The 11,883-nt window shown below is 36.7% G+C and overlaps 1 protein-coding gene across 1 annotated transcript in view; it reads left to right on the top strand.

Moving 5' to 3' along the window:
* Window positions 1-10,277, top strand: part of LOC145255863 (uncharacterized) — an 11,427-nt gene extending 1,150 nt beyond the window's left edge. Inside the window, exon 2 of the mRNA XM_080114629.1 lies at window positions 6,153-10,277. Coding sequence (XP_079970755.1) covers window positions 8,720-9,244 — 525 coding nt within the window. The 5' untranslated portion in view covers window positions 6,153-8,719 and the 3' untranslated portion in view covers window positions 9,245-10,277. The remainder of the gene's footprint in view (window positions 1-6,152) is intronic.
* Window positions 10,278-11,883: the final 1,606 nt, after the last annotated feature.

Here is an 11,883-nt window from a genome sequence, read left to right as displayed (position 1 = left end):
CTACGACATTTTAAACTTTTGCAATGCAAGATGGCGACTTTTAGTAAGGAAAGCATTAATGTTGGTTTTGGGAAAATGGAAGAGACAGTTGCGAATTTTAAAGTACCACAATATTTGAGATTAAATAAAAAGCATTTAAAACTACTTAAAAATAGCAAGTTTTTTGGGTTTTTTTAAAGATTTAAAGATAGTTGTATCCGTCGCAAAATGTGCCCCCACCGGACGGTTTTCAGATGTATTTATGTCCTTACTCCTGTTTTTCTGTGCCATTTCTGTACATTTTTCCAGCATGACAAAAAAACTTATGGAGCAGTTTTGATTTGTCCGTCTCACTTGTTATAAAAAGATATCTTGCCAAGTACTGCTCCATAAATTCTCCTCGAATGCCAGGCCTCTTTATCCATTCCTTCACGTCTCGCCACAGCCGCTCAATATTTTGTGTGTGAATAGTTGGGTCATCTTTATCCACGAAATTTTTAGAGTGGTTGACTATCTGGTGAACATAACCGTTCTTGTTGAGGTTGCTATAAGCTCGCCAAGCCATTTCGATATCCTCTCAATGCCGCCAAAAATCCAAATTTGCTTTATACTTGCGGCGAACGATTAAGGTTTCGTCAATTTCCACCTCAATGCCTTGGCCCCCTATTGGCTCTTGGTTATCCGACCAGTTCTGACAAACTTCAGAACAGTAAGACCTCCAGTCAACAGCAGAACGGCTGGAAATGTCAACATTTTCTTTTACTGTTCCGTGGTCCCACCGGTTGCTAAGGAAATGGTTTACGAATAGAACAACTTTCCAACACAGCATGTGCGTCTTCCCTACAAATGTTCCATTGCAGTCGCTGATGCTGAAGCCACAATACTTCCTTTTTTTCCTATATGCTTCTACACAATAATTTGTGCATCGCCATAGGGACTTATTTACCTGATAGGAACATGGGTTTTCACACTTGGGGCATGTCACACTGGTTGGTAATACCCCGTGGCGCCGGAGGAAACTTTTACATTTCTCTTCTTGTAACATGTAGTTATAAATAATCATGAAATATTTATTACAACACATGTCACAAGAATCTGTGGTAGCACTCATTTTTAGGTGGGGGGGGTAACGTAGAAAAGTGTCAGCGAGTGAAAATAAAATGTTGGCACGAAATGTAATTAAAAAAAAAGGTGTGTAAAGATAAAGTTGTACAGAAGAAAATAATAGAACAAAAATGTAGAAAAGTGTCAGTGAGTGAAAATAAAATGTTGGCACGAAATGTAATTGAAAAAAAATGAAATACTTATAATAAAGGTGGAGAAGTTTTCAATGTACTGCAGAGATGTCAAAGTTCAGTTCGAATGTGTTTTCGTTTTAGTTTGTAGAATTGTTTACACATGTACTAGTGTATCCATGCGCATGCGAAGGGTTAATAAATAGGTCTCGCAAAATTACTTGTTTCTGTAAAAGTTAAATGACATTTTCGTCTTCGCATAATGGTAAATTTAGTAGAGGCAGAAATTTAAAGAAATTTGTGGAGAATACTCGGACAATATTACAATTATTTACAACGGGCGTGTTTATTTACGCATGCAGTTGTATTCATACGCGTGCCTAGATTAAACACCCGTGAAAACAAATACACTTGCATGCATGACGGATATTTGAGATGAAATAGAAAGCATTTAAAACTACTTGACAATACAAAGGAATGATGCAGATAATTTGCAAAGTAACTGCGTATTTCTTGTGGTGGCGATATTTTCCTAATAGTTCAAGTTAACGATTAACAACGAAACCAAGAATTTTTCATCATACTCGCAAAATTTCATAATTGTAAAGGTAAGTGCATTTCTTCTCTATTTTATTTAACGTAATTTTCTTTGAAATGACGACTTATAGTTTCGATTATGCTGGATACGTACATTTTTTTGTGGGGGGGGCATTGTCAATATCATAAAAGTGGATCATTCTCGAGGATGGGGGGGGAGTACTTGGTTTTTTTCCTTCGTGTAAAATTCTGATTTCTTAGGTCGCGCGCATGCGCGTAAAAAAATGGCCGCCAAAATTACCGTGCATAATGTATTTTTTTCTATCTTGATAACTACTTATCTCTGCAACATTTCAATGCGATTTTCGTATTCAGCATAGTCGAAAACCTAAAATGTCATTTTAAAGAAAATTGTGGAGGTGGACCTAAACGAAACATTTACCTTTGTTTTTTCCAGGTTTTCGTGGTCGCTGACAACGAACCTGATATTGAAACCCGTCACAAATTTACGGTTTGCATGGTATTAACTCCTGAACCCTCGCACTATTTTGTGCAAACTCGCCACCATCGTTTAATGCTATTCTTACATGATGCGTCGGGCATGGACACGCGTAGCAAGGTGACCTGTCACATCGCGGAAGAAGTTTTTAGCAGACATTTGAAATAACAAACTTTTCAGAAACAAAAACAAAATGTGGTTTATTTTTCTGTGTTATGTAGGTTTTGATGTTTTTAATTGATCTAAAAATATAAGTTTTGACGAGCGGTTTACAAAAGCATTTTTATTTTCCGTTTTTTTTGGGGGGGGTCAATTATAGAACTTGTACAACAGGGGCTTCTGCAGTTTAATTTACCGTTTTTCCAAAAGTAACGCCCCCACCAATTTCCCATAAGTAACGCGCCGACATACATACTGTTTAATTTTTCACAAAAATTCTATTTACATTGGGGGGGAAGGGTGGTGGAGAGGCAGGGAGCCCCCCCCCTTAAACAGTTCTTCTGCTTGGTGTATGTCGGCGTGTTACTTACGGGAAAAACCGTAAATTAAACGGCAGAAGCACCTGTTAAATGTTGTACATTGAATAACCCCCCCTCCAAAAAAAAAAAAACGAAAAATAAAAATGCTTTTGTAAATCGCCCGTAAAAATTTAATTTTTTAGATCAATTAAAAAAGCATCAAAAACTACGCAACACAGAAAAATGAACCACATTTTTTTGTTTCTGAAAATTTATTTCAAATGTCTGCTAAAACATTCTTCTGCGATGTGACAAGTCACCTTACTACGCACGTCCATGCGCGAACGCATCATGTAAGAATAGCATAAACGGTGATGGTGAGTTGGCACAAAATAGTGCGAGAGTTCAGGGGTTAATACCATGCAAACGGTAAATTTGCGACGAGTTTGAATATCAGATTCGTTGTCAACGACCCCGAAAACCTAGAAAAAAATAAACAAATTTTATTGGTCGGTATTCTGCTGTAGTTAAAGTAAACATTTACCTTATTTTCTTACTGTTGTTTTTATTTTTCATATTGACTTTCCTAGAATTATGTTTTTAAAGTTGTTTTGGTAAATTTTTACGATGTTACCCAGCATCGTTTAACCCCCTAAAAGAAATGAAGATCTACGCTTTTTTTTTTTGCCTACGTTTAAATGGCCTTTATAAATGATATGAAAGTTAAAGCAATATATTGAATACAATAAAAAAAAAAAAAACTTTTCATTCCAGGAAATTCAATATGAAAAACAAAACAGTAAAGTAATGAATATTTTTTAAAAATTGCAATCCAAAATTTTTAAAGCAACAAGCAAAGAGAGAATTCCATTTTTTGTTTGTTGGTTTTGTCCTGTTTTTATTTTTCTAATTGACTTTCCTGGAATGATGTTGTAAAAGTTGGTTTCTTTTTTTTTTTGTCAATAGTCAGTGTTTAAAATGATGTAAAACATTTAAATATTTCATTTTTTATTACAGGCCAATAATAAAATTGATTTCGCCATCCATATATATAAAAGCAAAAATGTATGTATGTATGTGTGTATGTTTGTGTGTCTGCTAAAAACTTTCGACAGACAGAACAAAAATTCTCAAACTTGGTCTCATATGAAAGCCCCATCCTTCGCCCGACAAATATCGAAAAATTGCCCAAAAACGTTAATTTTTTCACCCTGAAATCAACACTTTTCTACAGGGGGTGGTCAGCAAAAACCGTCCTCTCATGACGAGATCGGTTCTACCATGCGTCAGACGACGTCATAACCTGATTTAGTTTAAATATTTTAACTGACACAATTTCATATACGTCGTGTTAGATCAGTTGGTTAGAGCATTGGGTCATTATCTAAACGTTTTGGGTTCGAATCGTGGTGTGAGATGTCTTTTTTATTTTTTTCGATTTTTAAAATTTTAATATTGAAGCAGGGTTATTTAAGCCATTTTTCACGTAATGTTCGTTTTTCTGGGTTTTTTTTTTTTACTTCGCTTATTCTTAGGTTTTCATTTACACCCCCCATCCCTGACCGACCACACACACCCAAAAACACCCGGGTACCCACCGATTTTTTAAATTTTAATATTGAAACAGGCTTATTTAAGCCATTTTTCAAGCTTTATTTTTGGGGGGGGGTTATTTTTCAGAAGTTTTAACGTTCCTTTTTCTGTTTTCTTTTTTGTTTTTCAGATTTTTACATTTAACATTGTTCGTTTACCTTACGTTCGTTTTTTTGTTTTGTTTTGATTACCCCCCCCCCCCCCACACACACACACACACTGACTGGGTATCCCCCGCTTTATTTTTCAGATAAGTTTTAACGTTCGTTTTTCTGTTTTCTTTTTTTTACTTCACTTATTCTTTGGTTTTCATTAATACCCCCGACCGACCACACACACCTCCAAACACTCGGGCAATGCCGGGTACCCCCCCTCGCTAGTGTTATATAAAAAAAAAAAGCTAATTCTAAAATGTATTTAAAAATCGGCACTTGTGCATTTAATTAGTGCAGTCAATTTATTGTTTACATTATTGAAGAACTTTGAGCAGGAAGAGCCATTTTCAAAGAGTTTTTCCGAAAATATTATAGTTGTTAAAAGCAAAACAAATACACTTGTGGCAGGGAGACTCATGTTAATCATATTAACTTTTTGGAATCTGTAGAGCCCACATGTTATTAACTTTCTGCACTTTCACCTAAAAATTTAATAAACAAAAGATACGGTTAAAATATCGTTGTGTATAAAAGAATTTGCAAAAAAAAAAAAAAAAATGTCACTGAGGCATTTATTTGGTGAGGTCTACCAGTATTTTGATGAATTTTCGATTTTGAGCAATTAAGGATTTTCCGTATGTCTGCCTCATTTCTACGTTTTTTTCTTGTCCTAAGGTAATACTCGACACTATTTATTCTAAGTAAGTAATCATGTCAAAATAAGTAAAAAACACAAAAAATCATCCTAGTAGGTAGAATAGTAACTTATTTTACCTTAGGTAGCATTTATTATTGATTAAAATTTTTTTTTCTTTATTTGGTCTAAACTACAAAACGTTTCTTTCTTTATTAAATTGTTAATTGAAAGTTCAAATGCGTCAGCAAGGACCCCCTTCCCATTGTTGTATAGCCACGTATAAAACCAACATATAGACATATGCTGTATAGCGGGGTATCACAAATGTTCATGTTATATAAAAGGTAGATATATTAGAAGAAGATGCTTCATACCTTTTCTTTCTCTGGAGTTCTGCTGTTTTCACTGTTGAAGGCTCTGTGATGAAATATACACTATAAACGATTAAGACACCTGACTTTTCTTCTGTAATGAAACACAAGACAACAACTTTATATTTTATAGGTATAAACTTTTGGAAGGGGCCTCGGTGGTCTTCACACAGGAGTCTGCTTATGTGTCTACATTATTTGTTCTTTCTAGCCCTACTTCTCTGACTTGAAGCACATCTGTTCACTTTGGTGACCAAACTCAAACTCTCCAATCTAATTTTCTTGACCTCTTAGTTCCGTTATGTCATCATCAAAAACACGCGTCTCACTAATGTGTGACCTTTGTCACATACTGAACAGCTGAAGGTCGATCAAGTTATTATTTTGTTTATATTAAACTTAGTTAATTTCTGTAAACATTTTGTAGCTAGAACTTATTTTTATATTCCAGAATAATTTACTCTCTACACAATAAATAACACCCAATATAAACTATTTTAACAATATCACTGGATAGATAGATAAATATATGGATAAACAGATAGATAAATCGATAATAGTTAATTTAACTTTTAACCCTGCTTTTATTTAACGCTCCTCCATTCCTTTTTTTTCAAAATGTATATACTTATGGTTACATTTTTAATCTTATTTTCGTAGCATTACAAGTTTGTTTTTTTCTTTTTAGATGATTGTTATTTTATCAACTTGCATGAAAAGAGCTATGGAAAAGATGCTTAAAACCGTTTGAATTATGCAAATACCATCAGTAACTGAAAAGTTATGAGAATTTTAAGTGCCAAAATTTATGCTTTGCCGTGGACATTTTTCTTTAGAAAAAAGTGGGCTAAATTATGGACCTCAACATTTCAAGAAATTCGCCACCTGTTGTGTCTTCAGACTGGGCTCTTTTTAACAACTGGGACACATACTTATAGAGCACCGGTTCCCCGGGCCTCTTTCTTATTCATCTCTGTGCGAGTTTCTTTTTTTTATTTTATTCCTTTCCTGCTCGTTCTTTAGAGAAGAACTTAGCCGTTTAGGCATTCCAAATAAAAAAAAGAAAAGAAAAAAACTGTTCTTATTGCCCTCTTACCACATGCTATCCTTCAAGAACTTTGAGTTTTCATGCAATCTCGTCTTAGTCTCATTTTCGATTCTGTCTTTCCTCTTTTCTACCGCGGAATTTGAAACAAAATGCATGGCCTTTCCCGACTCCATCGAACTGGGTCACACCCGCTCTCAGCCATGAGATTTTTTACCTAATTAATAAAGCGTTTTCAACATATTAGTTGTTTTCGTTGTGTTAATTTGAGTTTTTCCTGTCTGCCCAATGCACACTTTCTGAAGTTTGACTGCTGGAAGGTATTGTAGGTACCTGAAAGCAAGATTCTGAGGAATAACTGCTGCAAGTCAGAACAGTAAAAAAAATCTCTGGAACTGCATTGAGTGGTTTAACCCTGTCAATGGTAGAAAATAATTTGCAGAACAAAAGAAATTCTCAGCCACATGGCTACACAGAACTCTGAACAGACAAGTTACAGTCGCATACATGTTACCAATTTCAAGCACGATGTCTTCCACCACATCCTACCACACATGATTGAGAGTTTCAGCCTCAACCAAGTCGTCTACTTCAGCTCAGGCCAAAGCGGAAGCAGCTAAAGCTTATCTTGCCCTTATCGACAGTGAGGCAAACCTGGAAGAGGAGCTTGAAATGTTGAGGATTAACGCACTGCAGAAATTAGAGCTAAAAACAAAATTGAAAAAAGATAAAAGCTCGGAAGGAAGTGGCCCTCACAGCCATCTACTCCAGTAGAGAGGAAGGCTCAGTCGTCTTCTCTCATTTCCACAGAGTCACCCCTATGCTTGACCAAACCCCCTTTGATACCTTACAACATACCACTGACTATGTCATAAGCCAGAGGTCCCTAAAACAGTCAGAGGCACCAGTAGTAACCTCTGCTGATCAGCACTTCCAGCCTCCTCCTGACCAAACTCTGGACCTTCCGTACAACCTTTTACTATACATGGCTCGTCGGAGAATGTTCTCCTCAAATCTAACAAGATTTTCCAATCAAACAAAGGACTGTAGAGCCTGGAAATTATCTTTCCTAAATGCTATCTCGTGATTGAGACTTTCTCCTTGCGAGGAGATGGATATGCTGGTCAAGTGGCTTGGCAGACACTCCTCAGACCAAGCCAACAGACTAAGGACTGCTTACTTCAACCGGCCAGAAAAGGGACTGTATGAGATATGGAGGAGGCTCAACAAATGCTATGGAGCCATCAAAGTCATTTTACATAGCTCTTTTCAAGAGACTCAAAGTGTTTCCTAAGATTACAAGGGACTACACAAAGCTTAGAGACCTAAGTGATCTTCTTGCCGAGGTTCAAGCTCCAAAGGATGATGGGGATATACCCAGCCTTGCCACCTTGGATACTGCCCGTGGCATCCGGCAAATAGTGGAAAAGCTCCCACCTTCTATAGGAGACAAGTGAGCATCTTATGGTGCTAAATACAAACGACAACACCAAGTGTCCTTTCCCCCTTTCTCTGTTTTTGTTGGGTTCATAGAACAGCAAGCCAATGAACGAAATGACCCCAGTTTCTACTGGACAATGGACAATCAACCACCTGAAGGGCATGAAAGGACAAGCCGCGGTGAGGTTTTCATCCATAAGATCGAGATAAAAACAAAGGACTGCAACCGACTCTGCCCCATCCACAAGATGCCTCATCCTCTCCGAAAATGCTGGGCCTTTAAGAATAAACCTTTTTCTGAAAGGAAGGACATCCTTAGACAAAATGGGATGTGTCTCCAATGCTGCTCCACCACAGACTACATAGCCAAGGAATGCAAGGTCATTCTAAAATGCACAGAATGTGGCAGTGACTGCCATGAAAGCTCGATGCATCCGCACCCGATGCTTCAACCAACCAATGCTAAATGCATGCCGTTGCACGGCGGGTAGAAAAAAGATGTCTCAACCAATTGTTTGCAGATCTGTAGAGATAACTTAAATGGATGATCATGCTCCAAGATCTGCCTTGTCAACATATATTTAAGTGGACAAGAGAAGTCGCTGACGGCATATGTTGTGATTGACAAGCACAGGAACAAATCCCTAGCTCGCTCGGAATTTTTCAACTTCTTCAACGATCGAGGTCCTACTTTGATATACACTCTAAAGACTTGTGCTGGGATCACGGAAGCATCAGGATACAAGGTAGGGTCTCTCGATGGAAAAACCATGTACACTCTGCCAACCTTGATTGAGTGTAATGAGATTCCAGATGACCGGTCTGAGATACCGACACCTGATGTGGTGCAGAAACTTCCCCACTTAGCAATCATCGCAAACGAGGTGCCTGCACTGGATCCGGATGCACCCATTTTGCTACCCCTGGGACGCAAGGTGATTGAAGCCCACAAGGTACAGAGAACAATTAACGGTCTGCGCAGTGCCCCCCATGCCCAGAAACTGGATCTAGGATGGAGCGTGGTGGGCGAAATTTGTCCCGAAAGAATGAAAAACAAAAAGGAAGTTGGCCAGAGATCAATTACCATGAAGAAGCAGGAGAAAAATGTCGAACAATCACGGTCTGTCACCTCTGCAGCCGATACTGTAGGTCCAATGCAATTGAAATCTGAAAATTCTGGCCTCAGTACCATTTCAACTTCGACAACAAACCAGAAGCCAATGGGGGCTCCACTTGGGGAGCAGTATCTCCATGCGTCAGAAGAAGAAACTCTCTCTACTGTCAGATCGATCTAAGTTGAATAATACTGATATGGCTGCAACTGCAACTACCAATACTACTACTACTGCAAGTACTGCTACTACCACCACCAGTACAAAGTCGGATTACATAAAGAAAATGTTCTGAAGGAAAAAGACAAAAAATGTCATCTTTGAAAAACGGCAAAAGTTTTAAAAGGTTCTACAGCCAGACCCTCTGGAAAGCATCAAGCAGTAAGAATTTAGACAAAAGCAGTGTCGCCAATAAAAATGCATCGCATGGAACAAAGATTCAATCCATGAAAAGAGCTCACAGCTCACAGAGTGTAACCAAAGACAAATCATTATAAAAGAGGACATCGATACCATTTGATGCAATGGCCTACAATGCTGAATTACTTGCTAATTTTGAGCGGAAGGAAAAAGTTCAAGATGGTTAGATCTCTGAACTGATCAGTATCACAAAAAGAGGAAAAGCCGAAATTGAAAAGTTAAAATATGAAATTAAAACCCTAAAGGCACTGATTCTTCCTTCTCATCTGAAGGAGGAACTTGAACTTTTACGACGTCAAAACAAATCCCTCCAAGACCGATTAAAGGAACAGAGAATTCCAATGGAGCACTTGCCTGCACACTGATTGTACAATTTCATAAATGACAATTGGACGGGGAGTGTTGTGTCTTCAGACTGGGCTCTTTTTAACAAAGGGACACATACTTATAGAGCACAGTTGCCCGGGCCTCTTTCTCATTCATCTCTGTGCGAGTTTTCTTATAATTTTTCTTTTTTTACTTTCTTCCCTCCCTGCTCTTTCTTTAAAGAAGAACTTAGCCGTTTAGACATTCCAAATAAAAAAAAGAAAAGAAAAACTGCTCTTATTGCCCTCTTACCACATGCTATCCTTCGAGAACTTTGAGTTCTCACACGATCTCGTCTTAGTCTTGTTTTCGATTCTGTCTTTCCTCCTTTCTACTGCAGAATTTGAAACGAAACCCACAGCCTTTCCTGACTCCATTGAACTTGGCCACACCATGAGATTTTTGTTACCTAATAAATAAAGCATTTTCAACATAATAGTTGTTTCCGTTGTGTTAATTTGAGTTTTTCCTGTCTGCCCAATGCACGCTTTCTGAAGTTTGACTACTGGAAGGTATTGTATGTACCTGAAAGCAAGATTCTGAGGAATAACTGCCGCAAGTCAGAACACCACCATTTATTTATTTTTCAAGCTAATCTCATGAAACTTGGCACTCTTATGTAAAATTGTGTGCTCTTTCTGATTATGCAGTCAAATCTGATGTATCTCTTTACCATAAGCCATGAATTATAAATTCAGATGTACAAATTAAAATTTTTTTTTAAACTGGCGCATGGTATCATACAGTGGGTGTCCATTCATGAACAAAACTAAGTATTATAGTGGTATTTAAATATAGCTTTATTGAGAATAGGCATTTTCCTGCCTCCTCACCAAACGAAAGTTTGATCTTGGGTGTAGCCATTGAATGCCTAAAGAGCATTTACTACTGCCCTCAAAGAAAAAAATTGAGTAAATATGAATTAATCTAGGAAATAAATCGAAGAAAATTTTTCATATAGATTTTGGATTTCTGTAAAAGATGGAAATTCCCATAGTCGCCTAGAACTTAAGCATTTTGGGACCAGTCCAATTTCCAATTTTGTAAATTCTCTCTATCTGGCCCAAAATATACCCCTATTTTCTGAGATTCAACCATAAATCGTACTCTACATGAATCCCTGATATAACTTTCAGAGTACCAGGATACCAGGATCCTGATCAGCAATAACTATATATTCACCAGTTGATGGTAATTTTTGTCATTTCTATTGTTGTTTTACTGAAAATTCAATTATGTAAATAAAAAAATAAAACTAATTTTTTTTTACCTTGTTTCCACCTTAACATTTAAAATGATTACTTTTATAGGTTTAAGGGTATGCTAAAAACGAATATCGCATTTAAATTTCCTGCAAATCAGTAGTTTCCGGATATCAAGCAATGTCATTTTTTTATGTTATCACTGGTGGCCATCTTGTACACGCAATCGCAACCCTGAGAAACTATGCACAAATGCACATAGCAAGATGGCCACCAGCATTAATGTAAGAAATAACATTGCTTAATATCCGGAAAGCTACTTATTTGCAGAAAATTTAAATGTGATATTCTTTTTTGGCATACCCGAAAACCTTGAAAGGTAGTCATTTTAAAGAAAAATGTTAAGGTGGAAACAAGGTAAAAATTTACAAAATGCATCACAATGAAATTCTTTATCGAACCACCTAATTATTATTATCATTATTATTATTATTATTATTATTATTATTTAGATATCCTCTGTTAAAAAAAAAAACGGGGTTGTTTTACAGATTAGGAAAAATGGTCTTGACAACGAGTTAAAAATAAATTCAAGTTTCACAATATCTTTATTTAATTGTTAGGTGAAAGTACAGATTAGTTAACAAAACACCCTTCTTTCCTCATGTTAAGAATGGGTTTCTAAATAATAACATTCTTTCAGCTTGCTAGCATAAGTACACAAGTACCTTTTATTTGTTATATATTTGTTTTTTCTGGCCACTAAAAACACAATTCTACCTTAAGTACAAGTAAGAATTTATAAATAGCATGATAACAGAAACGCATGTATTT

Source organism: Euprymna scolopes, chromosome 31, assembly GCF_053919585.1.
Source record: "Euprymna scolopes isolate OS-2025 chromosome 31, ASM5391958v1, whole genome shotgun sequence".
Lineage (NCBI taxonomy): Eukaryota > Metazoa > Mollusca > Cephalopoda > Sepiida > Sepiolidae > Euprymna > Euprymna scolopes.
This window is presented reverse-complemented; position numbering and strand designations above follow the sequence as displayed.